The sequence below is a fragment of the Convolutriloba macropyga genome, chromosome 11, assembly GCF_964194025.1.
Source record: "Convolutriloba macropyga chromosome 11, txConMacr16.3, whole genome shotgun sequence".
NCBI classification, from domain to species: domain Eukaryota; kingdom Metazoa; phylum Xenacoelomorpha; order Acoela; family Convolutidae; genus Convolutriloba; species Convolutriloba macropyga.
The window spans coordinates 54,294,839-54,318,123 of record NC_134478.1 but is presented as its reverse complement, the minus strand read 5'-3'; the positions used below and the strand labels follow the sequence as shown (position 1 = coordinate 54,318,123).

The 23,285-nt window shown below is 38.3% G+C and overlaps 1 protein-coding gene across 1 annotated transcript in view; it reads left to right on the top strand.

The window, feature by feature from the left end:
• Positions 1–20,064, top strand: part of LOC142349173 (mu-type opioid receptor-like) — a 39,200-nt gene extending 19,136 nt beyond the window's left edge. The window contains exons 4-5 of the mRNA XM_075400587.1: positions 9,490–9,684; positions 19,763–20,064. Of these exons, the coding sequence (XP_075256702.1) occupies positions 9,490–9,684; positions 19,763–20,064 (497 nt within the window). The remainder of the gene's footprint in view (positions 1–9,489; positions 9,685–19,762) is intronic.
• Positions 20,065–23,285: the final 3,221 nt, after the last annotated feature.

Here is a 23,285-nt window from a genome sequence, read left to right as displayed (position 1 = left end):
CGAATCAAATTTAATTTTGCTTTAATAGTACACAATCAAATTTGTCCTAAGCACATTCCCCATCCCACCATAATTCATTAATATTTTTGGCACCCAATGCAACAGCTTCGAAACCACACCTAAAGAATATCCAAAGATCAGAAATTAGACTTGTTTTAAAAAAATCAGAAAATGGTGGGGTAAATACAAAAAAACACACAAAAAGACAAAGATAAAGATTGCAACATTTATCATTTTATCGATATTTAATTCCGCTTATTGCTTTTCGGTTCTTCTGGTGTTTTACCCACCCCAAGGACCCCTTGCGGTTGGTCGTTTCCCCAATCCAACAACTTCTTTCCGGTTCTTCTAGGGTCCAACCCTACGCGAGGTCCCTTTCCGGTGGGCATTATTGATAGTTTATCCTTTGGTATGTATTGGCAGGTTGCAGTTATGGTAGTCATTGGTAGGTTCCGGCTTTTAGTAAGATTTGGTAGGTTCCGGTATTTGGTAGGTATTGGTTTTCGTAGGTATTGGCAGGTTTCAGCTTTTGGTAGGTATTGGCAGGTTCCGCTATTTGGTAGGTAAATTATTTTAGGATTTTTTTCGTATTTGACGTTTTTTGTAGAAGTAAGACATAATCTGGTTAACTACAGGCCTCAAAATCTTCCTTTTGACCTTTTTTGAATTTTTTCAATTTGTAATTAAAGGCCTTCATGACTTTGGAATTAATTTTGTTCAAAAAAAACAATAAAATTAATAAAATTTTACCTTTTTGCTCTTTTGTCTGCTTGTTATATAGTCTCAATAATGAGGTCAAATACTACACAAAAAGTGTTCGAAGACGGCGCAATTGAGCACATTTTGAGGGCAAATTATGACTTTACGGCTTCGACAGCGTTCTCTGGCAAGTTTCAATTTTGTTTTCTTTGTTCTTTTTTAACCGCAAAAAAACTGAATAAAGACAGGTCCTAATGATCTTTTTTAGATGCATTGGTCATTCTAAACCCTATGGGATGTTGTCTGATTTTTAATGGTTTTCATTTCTTTGAAATTAATTACTGAAAAAAGTAAGCTAATTTTTTAACTTTACTGAATTCGTTCTTTTTTCCGCTAACTGTTGCCGAGCCCTATTATGGACTGGTCCCATATCTTTTCTGGTGAATTACAAGTTATTTTTGTTTAGTTTCAGTTTTATCTGTCGCTATGTTGGCTTTTTATTAAGTTCAGTTTCTTAAAACGGAAATTAAAAATTTGATGTAATTAAATTTGTTGTTGTTGTTGTTGTTTGAATTTACTGTTCGTTTTAACTCGTTTTCTTAATATTGGCATATCTCATCAATCTATTGAATCATTCTTTATTCCACTGAGGTATTTACTTCTGAGGCATCTTTTCGTACTTACAACCATTTTTTGAAAACTTCTGTCAAGTAGGATCGATTTCGAGGAAAAGCCGGCAATACAAAAACACAATTATTTTCAAAACCTGACGGAAGTAGTCAACTTCTCAAAGCCTTTTAAAGCAGCAAAACAAGCGAAACAAAACGAATCAAATTTGATTTTACTTTAATAGTACACAATCAAAATGGTCCTAAGCACATTACCCATCCCAAAATAATTCATTAATATTTTTGGTACTCAACACAAGAGCTTCGAAACCACACCTAAAGAAAATCCAAAGATCAGGAATTAGACTTGTTTAATAACAATCAGACTATGGTGGGGTAACTACACTAAAACACACAAAAAGACAAAGATAAAGATTGCAACATTCAACATTTATCGATGTTTAATTCCGCTTATTGTTCGGTTCTTCTGGGGTTTTACCCACCCCGAGGACCCCCTTCTGGTTGGCCATTTCACCAACACCCCAATTGCTCTTTGGTTCTTCTGGAGTTTTACCCACCCCAAGGACCCCTTCCGGTTGTTCATTTCCCCGACCCAACATCTTCTTTCCGGTTCTTCTAAGGTTTTACCCGACGCGAGGTCCCCTTCTGGTGGGCTCTATTGATAGTTTGTCCTTTGGTATGCATTGGCAGGTTGCGGTTATGGTAGTCATTGGTAGGTTCCGGCTTTTGGTAGGAATTGGTAGGTTCCGGTATTTGGTAGTTATTGGTTTTGGTAGGTATTGGTAGGTTTCGACTTTTGGTAGGTATTGGTATGTTTCGGCTTTTGGTAGGTATTGGTAGGTTCCGCTATTTGGTAGGTATTGACTCTTTTAGGTATTGGTGGGTTCGTTTTTTGGTATGTTTTTTATAGGTATTGCTTTTTCATAGGTATTTGTTGGTTCTAACACTTGTTAGGCACTGATTTTGATAGGTATTGTTAGCTTCTGGCGGTAAAAAATTACTGTAAACACAAAATCAATTCTGTTTCTACTCAGTTGCTCTGCACAACTCTGACTTCTCATTAATGGTTGAGACGAGGTCAACCTCACACAATACGGTGCCCAAATTGCGTACTAATTCATCCGATTCCCCGGATGAAACAGTGTTAACTCAACAATCATTGGTACCTCAACAGCATTCAAGTCAAATGAACAAAACCGATTAAAACGTCACAACTAACGATAGAAAATGACATAAAGCATCATATTGAACATAAAGCTCACATGCTTTCCGAAATTGAAGCTTCGGACGATTTGGAAAGTTTAAACGAAACGACAGAAGACACAAGAGCAATGCAACAGAGACTTGAGCCCATAATTCTTGAATTGCTAAACTTCGTTGAACTTGACGAACAAGATCGGATGTTTAGAGATTTCGGTCGGCTAAAAATAGACATAAAAAGGACCTTCAAGCTGTTAAGAAAACAAGTTAAAGAGGTAAACACAAGAAACCAGCAAGAAACTGCTTCAGAACCAGATCCCAAGAAAAGCATAATCCATGATGACAATATAAGGCCACATCAACAACAACAGTCCCGCCTAAATTTTGTTTTTGACGACTCCATTACTGAACAAACTCAATTATTTAATTCCGCTTCAGCGCCCGCTGGAAGCTCTTTTGCCGTTAATTCAAGTTTTACTGCACCCGGTGGTTATACTTATATTGGCCACACAACGTCTTCTTTTTTGAGATCGTCAACTGCTTCCTGCAGCACTTTTCAACAATCTTCCTCGAGTGCTCCAGTCGAATATCCGTTAACAAAGGTCACTTCTCTCAGTCAAAACTACCTTAACACACCCAATCCACCAACTTTCAGTAGTTTCTCGCAACCTATTGTTTCACAAATTCCACAATTTTCTGGAGCATCAGTATCGATGTCCACTTGTTTCCAGAAATCTATACCAAAAATGAATGCAGATCTTTTCAATGGTGATCCTTTGAGTTGGATGAAATGGTTCATCACATTTCAAGCTACTATTGACCGAGCTCAAATGACATCATCCAAAAAAATGATTCATTTACTGTCGCTATTAACCGACGAAGCCAAGGCCCTTGTGGACGGTTATGTTTGCAACGGTGACCAATACGTTTCAGCAATAAACCACCTCTAGGAGCATTTTGGTATCCCAAAACGTATTGTAAACGCAGTTCTTGAAAAACTATCAAATTTCAAAGCCCCAAACCTAGCTCATCCAGAAAGCTACACACAGTTTTCTTCTTTCCTTTTAACAATGGTGGATACCTTCTCCCAATTAGGTTTCATTCACGATCTAAGTTCAACAACTAATCTTAATGTTCCAAAGCTTCCCAACCCTGTACGACTCGAGTGGAAAAAATTTGTTTTGGAGAAAAACTATCAACAACCGTCTCTCCAAACACTATCTGAGTCGCTTCTCAATTTCTCTAAAGCATGTAAGGATTTGAGCTCTATAAATCACGTAACGCAAAATAACTTCAAAACACCTGGGAAATCAACTTTTTTAAGCATATATAATAACCAATAATACGAAATATTGAAATAATACAATCATACCAATGATAAAAAAGTTACCAGAGCCAATTCCGAAGAAACGCAAGTGATTACTTAATGTCTGAGAACAAACAGACAGCAATCATGCCATGCCCCAGCAATGATAATTTTCAATTCTTGTATAAATGCACGCATTTCGAGTCTCTTCCACCGGGCATTCGAAGAGACAACATAAGAAAACTTAAGTTGTGTCCTAACTGTTTTGGAAGTCACCAAGTCGACAAGTGCACCTCAAAAAATTTCTACCGTAATAACAATTTTGAGAAAAAGCACCACAATCTGCTTCATGATAGTTTCGATATGTGTCCTGGCTCTAAGAAAACAAACGTTAAAGCAGTCCATTTACAAGGAACAGGTCAAGTCGCAGTAGTTCTTGTGCAACTGAAAAACAGTGAGAAGACCTTAAGTACTTATGCTTATTTAGACAACAGTAGTTTTCAGAGCTTATTGCTTAAGTCAGCAGCCTCAGCGTTTAACACTGACATGAAAATCATTGGCAAAATGCCAATCAGTGGATACCAAATGACTAAAAAAATTGACTGCGCTCCAGTAAAATTTTTTATTAAGCGACTGCAGTCTGATCAGCAATCCTTTCTTCTAACTGACGTAATTGCTGTCTCTAATTCGAATATGTCACCTGTCGATACAGAAAAATTGAACCAACTCTGTGCATCGTTCGAACACCTCAGTAATATCGGTTTTCCTGAGATTGGGAATAACTCTGTTTCAATAATTCTTGGAATAGATAATCTTGATCTGATTCTTTACAAGCAAATAGTGAAAGGACCCAAGAATTCTCCTTGGGGAGTAGAGACCCAGCTGGGCTGGTCATGTACAGGAAAAACAGACTTGGCACTAGGCGAAACTTACCCCGTACAGTTCACTCAATTGAATAGCCACCCTAATATGGATGAACAGATGTTCAAAATGGTGTCAAATTAGGTGGAAATAGAAAATTTAGGCACAGCTTCACCCAAAAAGGCAATGTCCAAAAATGAAAAAAGAGTCCTTGAAATACTGGACAACACAACACAACTCATTGACGGATACTATCAAGTTGGTCTCCTCTGGAAGGAAAATGCAAAACTTCCCAACATTAGATGGCTCGTTGAGAAGCAATTTTACCAATTGAACGACAATCTATCAAAAAACGCACAGCTCAATCAAATGTACCAAGAAACACTTGAGAAGGATCTACTAAACGGATATGTCACTAAAGTTGAGCCTGACACAGAGGACCTGGATTCGATTGCTTCTTTCCTACCTCATCATCCAGTAACGAACGAGAACAAACCGGTAAAGTGCGGCGTGTAGCCAATACGTCAAGTGTTTTTCAAGGTCAGTCCTTGAACTCGAACTTACTGAAAGGACCAGTTCTGCTTAGTAACCTCACCGGCGTTATTCTGTGATTCAGAGCTGACAAGCTTGTATTATCTACAGACATTGAACAGATGTTCATGCAGGTCAAAGTAATTCCTGAAGATCAAAAATTTCTGCTTTTTCTCTGAATTAATGATGGTCGCATTGATACATATGAGCACGCCAGCCATATTTTTGGCGCTACGGACTCGCCTTGAATTGCGTCATATGCACTGAGAAAAACAGTTCGTGAATTTATGAGCAGTTTCCAGATGTAATCGAATACATTGAACGCAACGTCTACTTGGACGACCTCCATGTTGCTTATGGTTCAATAGAAAAGGCACAAAGAATACTACGTGAAATGAGAGCAACCTTATGAAGAGGAGGTTTCAACCTCACGCAATGGATTTCTAACAGTTCTGAGTTCCTTGAAACTGTAGAGCCTTGTATAAGATTGGACCCATCAAAAAATCAGCCTGAAAATCAAAAGGTACTTGGATTACCATGGAACACAATAATTGATTGCTACATGATTGAAACTACGCTCTGCCAAAAAATCAAATTAAATGAGGACATAACTCAACGAAAGCTACTGAGATTTGTAGCGTGCCTATTTGATCCACTTGGTTTTATTGCTCCTTTAATTATTCGACTGCGAAAAGTTTTACAGGCTGCTTGGAATCAAGGACCGAAATGGGATAAACAACTTCTTGTTAAAGTTTTTCCAGATTTTCTCAGTTTAAGGGACAAAATTCCCAACTTCAAGGACCTACAAATCCCCAGAAACTACTCTCTAGACAAACCTATCCGGTCAGTTCAACTTCATACGTTTACTGATGCTTCCGAGTTTGCTCTGTCAGTTGTCTGTTGTATCAGGGTTGAGTACTCCGATCAGTCAATTGCCGTTAGACTCTTTATAAGAAAAGCTCGTTTAGCCCCGCTGAAAAAAATGACTATTCCAAATTTAGAATTGCAAGCAGCTGTGTACGGTGCTCACCTTAAACAATTTGTTAAAAAAGAACAAGATATAGATTTCACCGAAAGCATATTTTGGTCCGACAGCACAACTGCTCTCTACTGGTTGCGAACACCTGAAATGCGACACAGAAATTCCATTGCTAATCGCTTGGCCAAAATTTTGGATGTCTCACCTGCTTTTCATTGGAGGTACATTCCATCGGCAGGTAACCCAGCAGATGACGAAACTCGAGTTTATAGTGTTTACCAAATGACATCGGAATCTCGCTGGATTTCAGGACCGTTGTTTTTGAGTAAACATAGATCAGACTGGCCCAAAGAACAGATTCTGCAATCGCAGTATGTGAAGATAGTATCTTTCGCTTCCTCAGTATCTGTAACAACTGTTGTCGATTTGAGTTGGAACAGACTAATACGGGAAATCGCCTTTGCCGATAAGTGCAAGGAGCGTAGTAAAGACATTCAGTTAGGTCACTACACTAAAGCGTATCTGCATATCATTCAAACAACCCAGAAAGAAGATTTCAAGGCAGAATTGTTTGCTTTGAAGAAAGGTGATGATGTACCCAGCTCTAGCAGACTAAAACTTCTATCCCCGTTCATAGACCAAAACAATCAACTTAGGTCAAGAGGCCATTTGTCAAAAGCAAGCCTTTTGATGACTTCTTGTTACCACCCTCCCCCTTGTTACTCGACGGCAATAACATTGCCACTAGATTGTTGTTACAGCATACACATGAACTTAACCGTCACTGTGGTCCCGAACAAACAAGGAATATTCTAATGGAGTATTACTGGATACTTCGGAGTCGAGTGGTAGTAAAACAAACCATTAGACACTGTCTTCCATGTCACCGAATGATCCAAGACGTTAGCATTTCTATAATGGCAGATTTTCCTCAGGAAAGGTTGCCTAAAAACAATCAATTTTGTCTTCGAAACAACTTGACTTGATTTTATTGGACCGTTTCTTGTTAAGAACAATGGCAAACTGTTTAGTCGTTACGTACTACTATTTACATGTTTAGTTGTCAGAGCAGTCCATCTCGAGGTTTAAAATGACCTTAGCACCGACTCAACGATTAATTGCATAAGACGTTTTGTCAGCCGGGGAGGAAAACCCAACAAATTCATTTAAGACTGCGGAAAATCATTTGTTGGTGCGAACAACAGCCTCAGGTCCAGCATCGCCGATCTAAAAGCAACAAATTCTTTTGCGGCAAAATTGCACCTTATGAAAGTCGAAATCGTATGGAAGTTTAACCCTTTAGCGGTCCCGCATTTCGGCGGAATTTGGGATCGATTAGTGCAGATTTTCAAACTGTCTCTCTATCAAGTCATCGGGTCACAAATGCCTACTGAAGAAATATTATGCACAGTTACGTGTGAGATAGAAGCTAATATGAACTCTAGGCCCCTAACAAACGTTCCAAGAGATATAAATGAACCTTTACCTCTTACGCCAAACCACTTTCTTCTAGGTAGGTCTTCGGTCAATTTGCCTCCTGCAGTTTTTGTTGGAGACGAAAAGATTATTTCGAAAGCTTGGCGTACATCGCAACAAATAGCTGATCTCTTTTGGAATCGATTTCTGCGAGAGTACCTTCCAGGCCAACTAATTCGTTCCAAATGGAACAAAAGTTCAAAGAATCTGAAAGTGGACGACTTCGTATGGTTCCTTGAGGACTTCACCCCCCGAGGCTTTTGGCATGTTGCCCGAGTAACGCAAGTTTTCCCGGAGATGATGGGATCGTTCGATCAGTCAAACTGAAAACCGCGAGCGGTTAGCGCATTAGGCCCGTCGTAAAGTTGAGCAAACTGTTTCTTGACTAAATTTCGAATCAATAGTTTCTACGATGAAAAATGCAGTTAACGGATTGTGTTTATTGGATCCCAAATTTAGCAATATATCGACACCATAACCTATTATTCCTTCTGCACCATTTCAAATAATTTCATTGTGAAACCGTCAACATACGCTTTCATAAGTGTTACCTTGTTTTATTCCCCATTATTTTGGACTACATTAGCGATTACCTTGCTTATTTTAAAATTAACGCTTTCCAATTGCCAACGATTGTGTTTTATGGACAATTCGTATCAATCGCACTCGTCTTTCGAATTGATATCAATTCTTAGACGTTCGTCTCAAACCCCCTGGCTCTCATTTGACAATTTTGGTTATTTCGTTCGGTAATTCCGTTATTAATGTAGGTGACTCGTTTTTACGAACCACCCGATTAGATTTGTACCCTTGTTTTTCAATTACCCCTTTTTTGCATTTTACTCATTATTCAGCTGCATGGATGATTCAGCCCTTACTCTAACAGTATTATTCATTTTTGCAATCCTGCAAATGGGGCCGGCGATGTTAAGGACAAGTTGACTTTTGATCGATTTTGAGGAAAAAGCCGGCAAAACAAAAACACAATTATTTTGAAAACCTGAATGAAGTAGTCGACTTCTCAAAACCTTTTTTAACAACTAAACAAGCGAAACAAAACGAATCAAATTTAATTTTACTTTAATAGTACGCAATCAAAATTATCCTAAGCACATTCTCCATCCCAACATAATTAATTGATAACTTCGATATTTGGTATTTCTATCTGTTCCTCATTTGGTAGACAATTATGCCAAAATTGTGGATAAGCGGGGTCGGAACCTTATGTGCGCTCGCACATTACCAAGCCTTTTTGTAATAATCTGCCTTGAAAGAGCGCATGATCTGCAGCGTAGCATGGTGGTGCACAAAATCACGGGGGCAGAGTAAAAGTTTCGACCCTTGATAGAAACAGTTTATTTTCTCTCAAACATGAAATTTTATTATTATAACCGAAAGGTTAAATTCTTAAATGCAGGTCATGTGGCTCAAATCACGGGGTATCCTTTGAAAGTTGTAATATTATTATAGCTCACATGTAGCTGTCCGTTGCCATTCGTAATTAGGTCATAAATGCTTAAAAATTCTCTTAAGATTTCAAAAATTCTCTTAAAGTTGAAATTAAATTTGCTTATTCTTGATCTGGTGGGGTCTCTCCTTTAACAGCACCCCCCCCCCCCCACCCCCACCGACCTCGACTTGATGGGGTCATATAACGTATAGCATATAGCGCCGTGCACCTAATTGTCGTGAGTATGCCGCATTCATGGGGTGCTGCAGGGGGGGGGGTGGTGTTATAAATGCGCGGTGGGGTATAATGGGAAAGACCTGGAGAATATTCAACGTGGGTACGTTGGTTCCAGTTTCAGTGGCGGGATACAATTTAGTATTCTACGTGGTGTCAGGGGAGATCTGTGTGATCGACTTCTCATTCGATATCTGGATATTCGTCTGGAGTGGTAACTGGTCTTTCTTTGGGATGCTAATGATACCAACCGGTTTGATGCTACTGGCTTACGGTCACATCAGTTACGCTCTGTCAAAAATGCCAGAAAACTCCCAAGGTATCACTAGTTGACTAAACCGAATGAAAATGACGTAATTTTTTTCAAAATCGACATTTTATTACGACGCAGAGTTTTTTAACTTTACTGAATTCGTTCTTTTTTCCGCTAACTGTTACCGAGCCCTATTATGGACTAGTCCCATATCTTTTCTGGTGAATTACAAGTTATTTTTGTTTAGTTTCAGTTTTATCTGTCGCTATGTTGGCTTTTTATTAAGTTCAGTTTCTTAAAACGGACATTAAAAATTTGATGTAATTAAATTTGTTGTTGTTGTTGTTGTTGTTTGAATTTACTATTCGTTTTAACTCGTTTTCTTAATATTGGCATATCTCATCAATCTATGGAATCATTCTTTATTCCACTGAGGTATTTACTTCTGAGGCATCTTTTCGTACTTACAACCATTTTTTGAAAACTTCTGTCAAGTGGGATCGATTTCGAGGAAAAAGCCGGCAAAACAAAAACACAATTATTTTCAAAACCTGACGGAAGTAGTCAACTTCTCAAAGCCTTTTAAAGCAGCAAAACAAGCGAAACAAAACGAATCAAATTTGATTTTACTTTAATAGTACACAATCAAAATGGTCCTAAGCACATTACCCATCCCAAAATAATTCATTAATATTTTTGGTACTCAACCCAAGAGCTTCGAAACCACACCTAAAGAATATCCAAAGATCAAGAATTGGACTTGTTTAATAACAATCAGACTATGGTGGGGTAACTACACTAAAACACACAAAAAGACAAAGATAAAGATTGCAACATTCAACATTTATCGATGTTTAATTCCGCTTATTGTTCGGTTCTTCTGGGGTTTTACCCACCCCGAGGACCCCCTTCTGGTTGGCCATTTCACCAACACCCCAATTGCTCTTTGGTTCTTCTGGAGTTTTACCCACCCCAAGGACCCCTTCCGGTTGTTCATTTCCCCGACCCAACATCTTCTTTCCGGTTCTTCTAAGGTTTTACCCGACGCGAGGTCCCCTTCTGGTGGGCTCTATTGATAGTTTGTCCTTTGGTATGCATTGGCAGGTTGCGGTTATGGTAGTCATTGGTAGGTTCCGGCTTTTGGTAGGAATTGGTAGGTTCCGGTATTTGGTAGTTATTGGTTTTGGTAGGTATTGGTAGGTTTCGACTTTTGGTAGGTATTGGTATGTTTCGGCTTTTGGTAGGTATTGGTAGGTTCCGCTATTTGGTAGGTATTGACTCTTTTAGGTATTGGTGGGTTCGTTTTTTGGTATGTTTTTTATAGGTATTGCTTTTTCATAGGTATTTGTTGGTTCTAACACTTGTTAGGCACTGATTTTGATAGGTATTGTTAGCTTCTGGCGGTAAAAAATTACTGTAAACACAAAATCAATTCTGTTTCTACTCAGTTGCTCTGCACAACTCTGACTTCTCATTAATGGTTGAGACGAGGTCAACCTCACACAATACGGTGCCCAAATTGCGTACTAATTCATCCGATTCCCCGGATGAAACAGTGTTAACTCAACAATCATTGGTACCTCAACAGCATTCAAGTCAAATGAACAAAACCGATTAAAACGTCACAACTAACGATAGAAAATGACATAAAGCTTCATATTGAACATAAAGCTCACATGCTTTCCGAAATTGAAGCTTCGGACGATTTGGAAAGTTTAAACGAAACGACAGAAGACACAAGAGCAATGCAACAGAGACTTGAGCCCATAATTCTTGAATTGCTAAACTTCGTTGAACTTGACGAACAAGATCGGATGTTTAGAGATTTCGGTCGGCTAAAAATAGACATAAAAAGGACCTTCACGCTGTTAAGAAAACAAGTTAAAGAGGTAAACACAAGAAACCAGCAAGAAACTGCTTCAGAACCAGATCCCAAGAAAAACATAATCCATGATGACAATATAAGGCCACATCAACAACAACAGCCCCGCCTAAATTTTGTTTTTGACGACTCCATTACTGAACAAACTCAATTATTTAATTCCGCTTCAGCGCCCGCTGGAAGCTCTTTTGCCGTTGATTCAAGTTTTACTGCACCCGGTGGTTATACTTATATTGGCCACACAACGTCTTCTTTTTTGAGATCGTCAACTGCTTCCTGCAGCACATTTCAACAATCTTCCTCGAGTGCTCCAGTCGAATATCCGTCAACAAAGGTCACTTCTCTCAGTCAAAACTACCTTAACACACCCAATCCACCAACTTTCAGTAGTTTCTCGCAACCTATTGTTTCACAAATTCCACAATTTTCTGGAGCATCAGTATCGATGTCCACTTGTTTCCAGAAATCTGTACCAAAAATGAATGCAGATCTTTTCAATGGTGATCCTTTGAGTTGGATGAAATGGTTCATCACATTTCAAGCTACTATTGAACGAGCTCAAATGACATCATCCAAAAAAATGATTCATCTACAGTCGCTATTAACCGGCGAAGCCAAGGCCATTGTGGACGGTTATGTTTGCAACGGTGACCAATATGTTTCAGCAATAAACCACCTCTAGGAGCATTTTGGTATCCCAAAACGTATTGTAAACGCAGTTCTTGAAAAACTATCAAATTTCAAAGCACCAAACCTAGCTCATCCAGAAAGCTACACACAGTTTTCTTCTTTCCTTTTAACAATGGTGGATACCTTCTCCCAATTAGGTTTCATTCACGATCTAAGTTCAACAACTAATCTTAATGTTCCAAAGCTTCCCAACCCTGTACGACTCGAGTGGAAAAAATTTGTTTTGGAGAAAAACTATCAACAACCGTCTCTCCAAACACTATCTGAGTCGCTCCTCAACTTCTCTAAAGCATGTAAGGATTTGAGCTCTATAAATCACGTAACGCAAAATAACTTCAAAACACCTGGGAAATCAACTTTTTTAAGCATATATAATAACCAATAATACGAAATATTGAAATGATACAATCATACCAATGATAAAAAAGTTACCAGAGCCAATTCCGAAGAAACGCAAGTGATTACTTAATGTCTGAGAACAAACAGACAGCAATCATGCCATGCCCCAGCAATGATAATTTTCAATTCTTGTATAAATGCACGCATTTCCAGTCTCTTCCACCGGGCATTCGAAGAGACAACATAAGAAAACTTAAGTTGTGTTCTAACTGTTTTGGAAGTCACCAAGTCGACAAGTGCACCTCAAAAATGTCTGCCGTAATAACAATTTTGAGAAAAAGCACCACAATCTGCTTCATGATAGTTTCGATATGTGTCCTGGCTCTAAAAAAACAAACGTTAAAGCAGTCCATTTACAAGGAACAGGTCAAGTCGCAGTAGTTCTTTTGCAACTGAAAAACAGTGAGAAGACCTTAAGTACTTATGCTTATTTAGACAACAGTAGTTTTCAGAGCTTATTGCTTAAGTCAGCAGCCTCAGCGTTTAACACTGACATGAAAATCATTGGCAAAATGCCAATCAGTGGATACCAAATGACTAAAAAAATTGACTGCGCTCCAGTAAAATTTTTTATTAAGCGACTGCAGTCTGATCAGCAATCCTTTCTTCTAACTGACGTAATTGCTGTCTCTAATTTGAATATGTCACCTGTCGATACAGAAAAATTGAACCAACTCTGTGTATCGTTCGAACACCTCAGTAATATCGGTTTTCCTGAGATTGGGAATAACTCTGTTTCAATAATTCTTGGAATAGATAATCTTGATCTGATTCTTTACAAGCAAATAGTGAAAGGACCCAAGAATGCTCCTTGGGGAGTAGAGACCCAGCTGGGCTGGTCATGTGCAGGAAAAACAGACTTGGCACTAGGCGAAACTTACCCCGTACAGTTCACTCAATTGAATAGCCACCCTAATATGGATGAACAGATGTTCAAAATGGTGTCAAATTGGATGGAAATAGAAAATTTAGGCACAGCTTCACCCAAAAAGGCAATGTCCAAAAATGAAAAAAGAGTCCTTGAAATACTGGACAACACAACACAACTCATTGGCGGATACTATCAAGTTGGTCTCCTCTGGAAGGAAAATGCAAAACTTCCCTACATTAGATAGCTCGTTGAGAAGCAATTTTACCAATTGAACGACAAACTATCAAAAAACGCACAGCTCAATCAAATGTACGAAGAAACACTTGAGAAGGATCTACTAAACGAATATGTCACTAAAGTTGAGCCTGACACAGAGGACCTGGATTCGATTGCTTCTTTCCTACCTCACCATCCAGTAACCAAACCGGTAAAGTGCGGCGTGTAGCCAATACGTCAAGTGTTTTTCAAGGTCAGTCCTTGAACTCGAACTTACTGAAAGGACCAGTTCTGCTTAGTAACCTCACCGGCGCTATTCTGTGATTCAGAGCTGACAAGCTTGTATTATCTACAGACATTGAACAGATGTTCATGCAGGTCAAAGTAATTCCTGAAGATCAAAAATTTCTGCTTTTTCTCTGGATTAATGATGGTCGCATTGATACATATGAGCACGCCAGCCATATTTTTGGCGCTATGGACTCGCCTTGAATTGCGTCATATGCACTGAGAAAAACAGTTCGTGAATTTATGAGCAGTTTCCAGATGTAATCGAATACATTGAACGCAACGTCTACTTGGACGACCTCCATGTTGCTTATGGTTCAATAGAAAAGGCACAAAGAATACTACGTGAAATGAGAGCAACCTTATGAAGAGGAGGTTTCAACCTCACGCAATGGATTTCTAACAGTTCTGAGTTCCTTGAAACTGTAGAGCCTTGTATAAGATTGGACCCATCAAAAAATCAGCCTGAAAATCAAAAGGTACTTGGATTACCATGGAACACAATAATTGATTGCTACATGATTGAAACTACGCTCTGCCAAAAAATCAAATTAAATGAGGACATAACTCAACGAAAGCTACTGAGATTTGTAGCGTGCCTATTTGATCCACTTGGTTTTATTGCTCCTTTAATTATTCGACTGCGAAAAGTTTTACAGGCTGCTTGGAATCAAGGACCGAAATGGGATAAACAACTTCTTGTTAAAGTTTTTCCAGATTTTCTCAGTTTAAGGGACAAAATTCCCAACTTCAAGGACCTACAAATCCCCAGAAACTACTCTCTAGACAAACCTATCCGGTCAGTTCAACTTCATACGTTTACTGATGCTTCCGAGTTTGCTCTGTCAGTTGTCTGTTGTATCAGGGTTGAGTACTCCGATCAGTCAATTGCCGTTAGACTCTTTATAAGAAAAGCTCGTTTAGCCCCGCTGAAAAAAATAACTATTCCAAATTTAGAATTGCAAGCAGCTGTGTACGGTGCTCACCTTAAACAATTTGTTAAAAAAGAACAAGATATAGATTTCACCGAAAGCATATTTTGGTCCGACAGCACAACTGCTCTCTACTGGTTGCGAACACCTGAAATGCGACACAGAAATTCCATTGCTAATCGCTTGGCCTAAATTTTGGATGTCTCACCTGCTTTTCATTGGAGGTACATTCCATCAGCAGCTAACCCAGCAGATGACGAAACTCGAGTTTATAGTGTTTACCAAATGACATCGGAATCTCGCTGGATTTCAGGACCGTTGTTTTTGAGTAAACATAGATCAGATTGGCCCAAAGAACAGATTCTGCAATCGCAGTATGTGAAGATAGTATCTTTCGCTTCCTCAGTATCTGTAACAACTGTTGTCGATTTGAGTTGGAACAGACTAATACGGGAAATCGCCTTTGCCGATAAGTGCAAGGAGCGTAGTAAAGACATTCAGTTAGGTCACTACACTAAAGCGTATCTGCATATCATTCAAACAACCCAGAAAGAAGATTTCAAGGCAGAATTGTTTGCTTTGAAGAAAGGTGATGATGTACCCAGCTCTAGCAGACTAAAACTTCTATCCCCGTTCATAGACCAAAACAATCAACTTAGATCAAGAGGCCATTTGTCAAAAGCAAGCCTTTTGATGACTTCTTGTTACCACCCTCCCCTTTGTTACTCGACGGCAATAACATTGCCACTAGATTGTTGTTACAGCATACACATGAACTTAACCGTCACTGTGGTCCCGAACAAACAAGGAATATTCTAATGGAGTATTACTGGATACTTCGGAGTCGAGTGGTAGTAAAACAAACCATTAGACACTGTCTTCCATGTCACCGAATGATCCAAGACGTTAGCATTTCTATAATGGCAGATTTTCCTCAGGAAAGGTTGCCTAAAAACAATCAATTTTGTCTTCGAAACAACTTGACTTGATTTTATTGGACCGTTTCTTGTTAAGAACAATGGCAAACTGTTTAGTCGTTACGTACTACTATTTACATGTTTAGTTGTCAGAGCAGTCCATCTCGAGGTTTAAAATGACCTTAGCACCGACTCAACGATTAATTGCATAAGACGTTTTGTCAGCCGGAGAGGAAAACCCAACAAATTCATTTAAGACTGCGGAAAATCATTTGTTGGTGCGAACAACAGCCTCAGGTCCAGCATCGCCGATCTTAAAGCAACAAATTCTTTTGCGGCAAAATTGCACCTTATGAAAGTCGAAATCGTATGGAAGTTTAACCCTTTAGCGGTCCCGCATTTCGGCGGAATTTGGGAGCGATTAGTGCAGATTTTCAAACTGTCTCTCTATCAAGTCATCGGGTCACAAATGCCTACTGAAGAAATATTATGCACAGTTACGTGTGAGATAGAAGCTAATATGAACTCTAGGCCCCTAACAAACGTTCCAAGAGATATAAATGAACCTTTACCTCTTACGCCAAACCACTTTCTTCTAGGTAGGTCTTCGGTCAATTTGCCTCCTGCAGTTTTTGTTGGAGACGAAAAGAACATTTCGAAAGCTTGGCGTACATCGCAACAAATAGCTGATCTCTTTTGGAATCGATTTCTGCGAGAGTACCTTCCAGGCCAACTAATTCGTTCCAAATGGAACAGAAGTTCAAAGAATCTGAAAGTGGACGACTTCGTATGGTTCCTTGAGGACTTCACCCCCCGAGGCTTTTGGCATGTTGCCCGAGTAACGCAAGTTTTCCCGGAGATGATGGGATTGTTCGATCAGTCAAACTGAAAACCGCGAGCGGTTAGCGCATTAGGCCCGTCGTAAAGTTGAGCAAATTGTTTCTTGACTAAATTTCGAATCAATAGTTTCTACGATGAAAAATGCAGTTAACGGATTGTGTTTATTGGATCCCAAATTTAGCAATATATCGACACCATAACTTATTATTCCTTCTGCACCATTTCAAATAATTTCATTGTGAAACCGTCAACATACGCTTTCATAAGTGTTACCTTGTTTTATTCCCCATTACTTTGGACTACATTAGCGATTACCTTGCTTATTTTAAAATTAACGCTTTCCAATTGCCAACGATTGTGTTTTATGGACAATTCGTATCAATCGCACTCGTCTTTCGAATTGATATCAATTCTTAGACGTTCGTCTCAAACCCCCTGGCTCTCATTTGACAATTTTGGTTATTTCGTTCGGTAATTCCGTTATTAATGTAGGTGACTCGTTTTTACGAACCACCCGATTAGATTTGTACCCTTGTTTTTCAATTACCCCTTTTTTGCATTTTATTCATTATTCAGCTGCATGGATGATTCAGCCCTTACTCTAACAGTATTATTCATTTTTGCAATCCTGCAAATGGGGCCGGCGATGTTAAGGACAAGTTGACTTTTGATCGATTTTGAGGAAAAAGCCGGCAAAACAAAAACACAATTATTTTGAAAACCTGAATGAAGTAGTCGACTTCTCAAAACCTTTTTTAACAACTAAACAAGCGAAACAAAACGAATCAAATTTAATTTTACTTTAATAGTACGCAATCAAAATTATCCTAAGCACATTCTCCATCCCAACATAATTAATTGATAACTTCGATATTTGGGTATTTCTATCTGTTCCTCATTTGGTAGACAATTATGCCAAAATTGTGGATAAGCGGGGTCGGAACCTTATGTGCGCTCGCACATTACCAAGCCTTCTTGTGATAATCTGCCTTGAAACAACGCATGATCTGCAGCGTAGCATGGTGGTGCACAAAATCACGGGGGCAGAGTAAAAGTTTCGAACCTTGATAGAAACAGTTTATTTTCTCTCAAACATGAAATTTTATTATTATAACCAAAAGGTTAAATTCTTAAATGCAGGTCATGTGGCTCAAATCACGGGGTATCCTTTGAAAGTTGTAATATTATTATAGCTCACATGTAGCTGTCCGTTGCCATACGTAATTAGGACATAAATGCTTTCTACTTTCTGTCCTCCTGAATGGTATAATACTGTTTTCAAAAATTCTCCTAAAGTTGAAATTAAATTTGCTTATTCTTGATCTGGTGGGGTCTCTCCTTTAACAGCACCCCCTCCCCCCACCCCCCACCCCCACCGACCTCGACTTGATGGGGTCATATAACGTATAGCATATAGCGCCGTGCACCTAATTGTCGTGAGTATGCCGCATTCATGGGGTGCTGCAGGGGGGGGGGGGTTGGTGTTATAAATGCGCGGTGGGGTATAATGGGAAAGACCTGGAGATTATTCAACGTGGGTACGTTGGTTCCATTTTCAGTGGCGGGATACAATTTAGTATTCTACGTGATGTCAGGGGAGATCTGTATGATCGACTTCTCATTCGATATCTGGATATTCGTCTGGAGTGGTAACTGGTCTTTTTTTGGGATGCTAATGATACCAACTGGTTTGATGCTACTGGCTTACGGTCACATCAGTTACGCTCTGTCAAAAATGCCAGAAAACTTCCAAGGTATCACTAGTTGACTAAACCGAATGAAAACGACGTAATTTTTTTCAAAATCGACATTTTATTACGACGCAGAGTTATACCCCAAAACTTCCACCTTAGTAAAAATTACTCGGAAAATAGTTATATAAAATGAGCAAATTTAGGAGACAAGCTTAGAAGCTATGTTTCGCAAAAGTGGTTCCACAGTTTTTGCGAAATTGAGACCCCTTTAAGTTGGAATTTAGGTGATAAGTTTTGTAGTACAATTTCGAATTTAGGTTTCCATTTTTCGCATTGAATGTATCTGTAATCTGCAATTGTGTCTAATTTAATGCGCGCTTTTAAGCATGCAAAATTAATTTAAAGCTTTAATAATTGAGCACGAGAAAGTGTTTTTTAATAAAATACTATCTTGGGTTTAGATAAATTTACCAATCTTTTCACCAATGCGGAGACATTAATACGACGATTGTTGTTTCAACCATTGTTAACAAACCTTGTCTGTATATTTTTTCTGCTTACTTCCATTTTTTGAAAATTTTCATTTTCCTTTAAGTTTATCAGGCATTCAGACTTCAATTAATTGCTCTCGTTCCTTCCTATAGTTATGCCTGTAAATGACCAGTACAGCGTGCAAATTTTGAGTTGATAGTGTTCTTTTTTTTACCGCAATTAATCTCATTTCTCAAATTATATTTTTTTTCAAACTTACCTCAACGCAGGTTGACTAATTCATTCTTTTTTGTTTTTGACGATTTTGATTGTATAAAAAAATTATATTTGTTTATTTTTAGTATTAACTTTAAATTGGAAAACTGCGAAGTAACTTTCTTTTGTATGTCTAAAATTACTCATGAAAGAAAGAATCGAATAAATTTGAAACAAATACAAGGAGGTCAATACATTTGATTGCAATCTCTTGCGCTTGCGGAAACATTCCCCCTATTGAAGCACATTCGGACTTTTGAGTTAAAAAACTGCAGTAGACCAATAGTTGATTCAAGAAAAAAAATATCTCTTTTTGTGTGATACGGATTTCTAATTGAAGACGTTTGAAAGAGGATTTGAAAGAGGAATTAATTTGCCCTTAAAACTGTTGAAATAATGCTGTTATGGAAAAATTTGTTTGAACACTTTTCTAGTGCGTTTCAATTGCATATTTCACAGCCTTCACTGACCGCCAACTCACGAACAAACACGTCAAACTTAGAGGTTTTTTTGTCCTAGTTATCAATTATTGAATATGATTCCCAATTTCAAAAAATTAAAAGAAATTTTTCCAAAGTCATGCTGGACTGTCTTGTGGAACATCTGATTGAATGCTGGACTGACGTTTTTGCAGTCTGCATGTCGCAATTAATTGAACCATGTTTAAGGCAAACGACAGCAGAAGAAATTGACAATTTCGTGCTTCGCAGTGTTAGCAATTTTCTTCATCTGTTGGTTTCCAGATCAACTCTATTTCTACCTGTACTCCCTCAATTTGCCCGGGTTAAATCTGGGCAACTGGCTATACCACGTGGTTCTCAGCATGGGACTGACCAATTGCTGTTTAAACCCATTCCTGTACGCATTTTTGAACCCAAATTACAAAAAGGTGTTCATAAAAATGTCTGGGTTCTCAGGGTTCAAAGTCAAGTCGGGTAAACGAGCAGCCACAAATGAAACTACAAATTGAAATATACAATAGACAACGTACCTCTGAAAAACGAGCGCTGAGACGAATAACGCACGAAATTGATTGATTAACCTCCAAAAACGTTTTAAAACCGATTCCTCCCGCCTTCACCGATTGTTGATCAATATTTTTCTGAATTCTTTCTCTTCTTCCCAGTTGTTCGTCTGTTTTTGCACTTATGATTATTTGAGTATCCTTATAAAAATAAGAGGCTATCCTGCAACTTAAAACATGCTAAAGTTGCTGAAAAATTGGATCTTTTCCGTTTGTGCCTCCGCAGTACGTTATACACCACCCAATTGCAGAGCACGTGTCATTACATAGTGAATAATTATACAAAAATATAGCACTTATTGCATCTGGGGGGTGCAGATAATAAGCACCCACAAAGCTGGGGGGGGGCACAAACGGAAAAAAAATCCCAAAAATCAATTAGGGAGGCAGAACAGTTCTGGTTATATTTCAGTTCAGGTGACTCAGGCTGAAGTCAGTGAAAAAGTCTGGCAAATATCGCTTAACCTTTTAGTGAACAGAGATGTAAGTAAGATTTTTCAATTGACTCCTGAGAGTCACGTAACTGTGCTTGAAACACGCACCCGAGTAATAAGTTTTAAAATGCCAGATATCTGCAGTATCAGTTTTTGGAATGCCTGATTTTCTCATATTTATTGACAGATTTCAAAAGTGGCACGTTCGATTTTCAAACACAGTTACGTGACTCGGATGAAATCATTTCAAAAAATCTGACTTATATATATCTCGAACCGCTTCCGAGTTTTCAGTTAAAGCTACTTTTTCTCTTGGGAGTAACGTAACCAACCCGCACTTATGAAAAGATCGTGCCCTATCAAAGTTTGATTAAAGAGACTACAGGTTGACTCATGAGCACGGCTAATTCGAGACTAGGTTGCCCGGTACCTTGTAATTTTAGTCGGGATGCTAAAAACCCGGTTTGTCTCATGTCTCATCTGGGGTATTAAGAAAAAAGGTTTTCGACGGAAAGTTTAAAAGGTAATTAAATTGTGTGGATCAGACTAATTAAAATTTCAAACAGAATCAAGATTTATTTTCGTGCTTGCATAGTGGTTCTCTGCAGTAAATTTCAGTTCAGTTTTTAACGCTTTTTTGGTTCCCAATGAAATTGATCGGATCGTGAATGCAAAAAAATGATATAGCTGTTAGAACTGATACTGCTACTATTTTAAAATTGAACTAAATTTAAAAATTGTTGACTGAGTTTTTGAAATTGAATCTACCAAGTATCTATAAGAAAGTAGAATGTCTGTTAAAATGATTTAAAAGACAATTACAGCCTCGAGTCAACTTTAAGGCCATTAGCTCTTACGAAGTACATTACTGAGTTTACAGACTGTTTATCGCTGTTTACATGCTGTTTATTGCTGTTTACATGCTGTTTACATAATTCACGATACTTTAGGAATTTAGATCAATATTTTCAGTTTGTCATAGCTTGTTTCTGTTTCGGTGATTGACATATGATTGTTTTAAGGTAAAAATATTAACGCTACATGAATACAAGAGACAAATGTTGATACTGGTGTTCAAAAAAGGCTCAAAATTAGCGGGGTTTCAAATAGTAGCACTCTTTTCTTTACGGATTGCGTAGAAGAGTTCTCGATTTTGGCAAGAGTAAAATGGACAGGCTATTATATAAGCAATTCATTAAATATAATGATGGAAAAAACTATTGAGATTGATTTCAAAATCGGAAATAAATTCTTTGCCAAATTCGTCGCTGTAGAGCTACTCACAAGAGGAAAAATATTCAGAAAGACTTCGAATATTCAGAAAATCGATCGAAACAAAGTTGTATTAGGAACAAAATTCTACTCGAAAGCAGGCGGACAAAATGAAAAAAGGCAAAAAAGCGTTATAATTAGTCAATAAAAGATATCACATAAGCAATCAGTTAACAGATATCGAAAACGTAGCGGAAAATGCCCCCACAAAGTCAAACACCAGATCTAAGCTGTTTTGAAAATTTCAGTTAACCCCAAATCTAGGTTGTACCGATTGTTTTTAAGGTAAAGTCTATAGACAAAAAGTATACGGCGCTGAGCCGGAACAAAACAATTTTCAAATTTGTGCCACAAACTGTTTGCACAATGATATGAAACGATAAAAGGTTTAGCATTAGCAGATTGAAAGAATTTTTTTAGCAACGTGCAGAAGAAACAAGCGCTGAACTGATTGAAAGTTAAAGCACCTTTTCTAATTCGCCCCAACCCCGGCATAGTTGGCTAATAGTTTAATGCCCCAGAACCACGTGTCATATCTTAACATAGTAACAAAGCATAGCTTGTAACACGGGAAATAAAAAGATTAAAATCAGTGTGAAAATGATAGTGGGGTCAAATGATAGAAAGTTTAAATGAAAGAAGAATTAATTGATGAGGGGTGATTAAATCAGGGTTAAATGATATGGGGGTTAAATTATTAGCGTTGAATAAACAGGACACCCTAGTTTTTCAAACAAGTCCAGAGCAGAAAAAAAGTTAAAGTCAATGCGCTAAAATAGAACATGCTATAAAAAGCTGATTGAGTTTAAGCGTTCGAACGTTTTTTTGGTCTATATACAGCAGGCTTGTATTCCCCCCCCCCCCCCCCCCCCCTGGTACATGCGCCATGCTTTCTTATAGTACCAAAACATTATTTGTAACAGGAGTAAAAATGGCGGAACAGAATAGATCCAGTTAAAGACAGCAAACCATTAAGGTACGCTATACTGATATCGATATCGTTGGAAGATTCAAGAGCTAAACGACTGCAAAAGTCTGAAGGTTGAACATTAAGGATTGTGTGAAACAAAATAGTTTGCAACTTTGTATGCGCGGGGCTATAAAATTCCAATACAAAACAAAATTTTCAAACTTTATGCACGAATAAGTGGGTTATTCAATTCTGATTCATGAAAACGATCAAACAATTGTTGGGGCAAAATAAAGAAATGGGCAGAAGAATCTGGCAAATGAGAAATTTATCAGATTACAGAGACATCAAAATATCACAACTTCGATCCTTGGAGGAAAAACGGGAACACGCATGGAATTAATAATACACAAAAACAGCAGCTCTGGACTTACGTCGACATCGTCCACGGTCGGAATTGTCCATTTGGTCCCGATTTTGGTAAGATTATGGTGAGACGATGTCTCGAAATATGAAAAGAATGAGCTTGGCCGTTTTCATCAATGAAACGA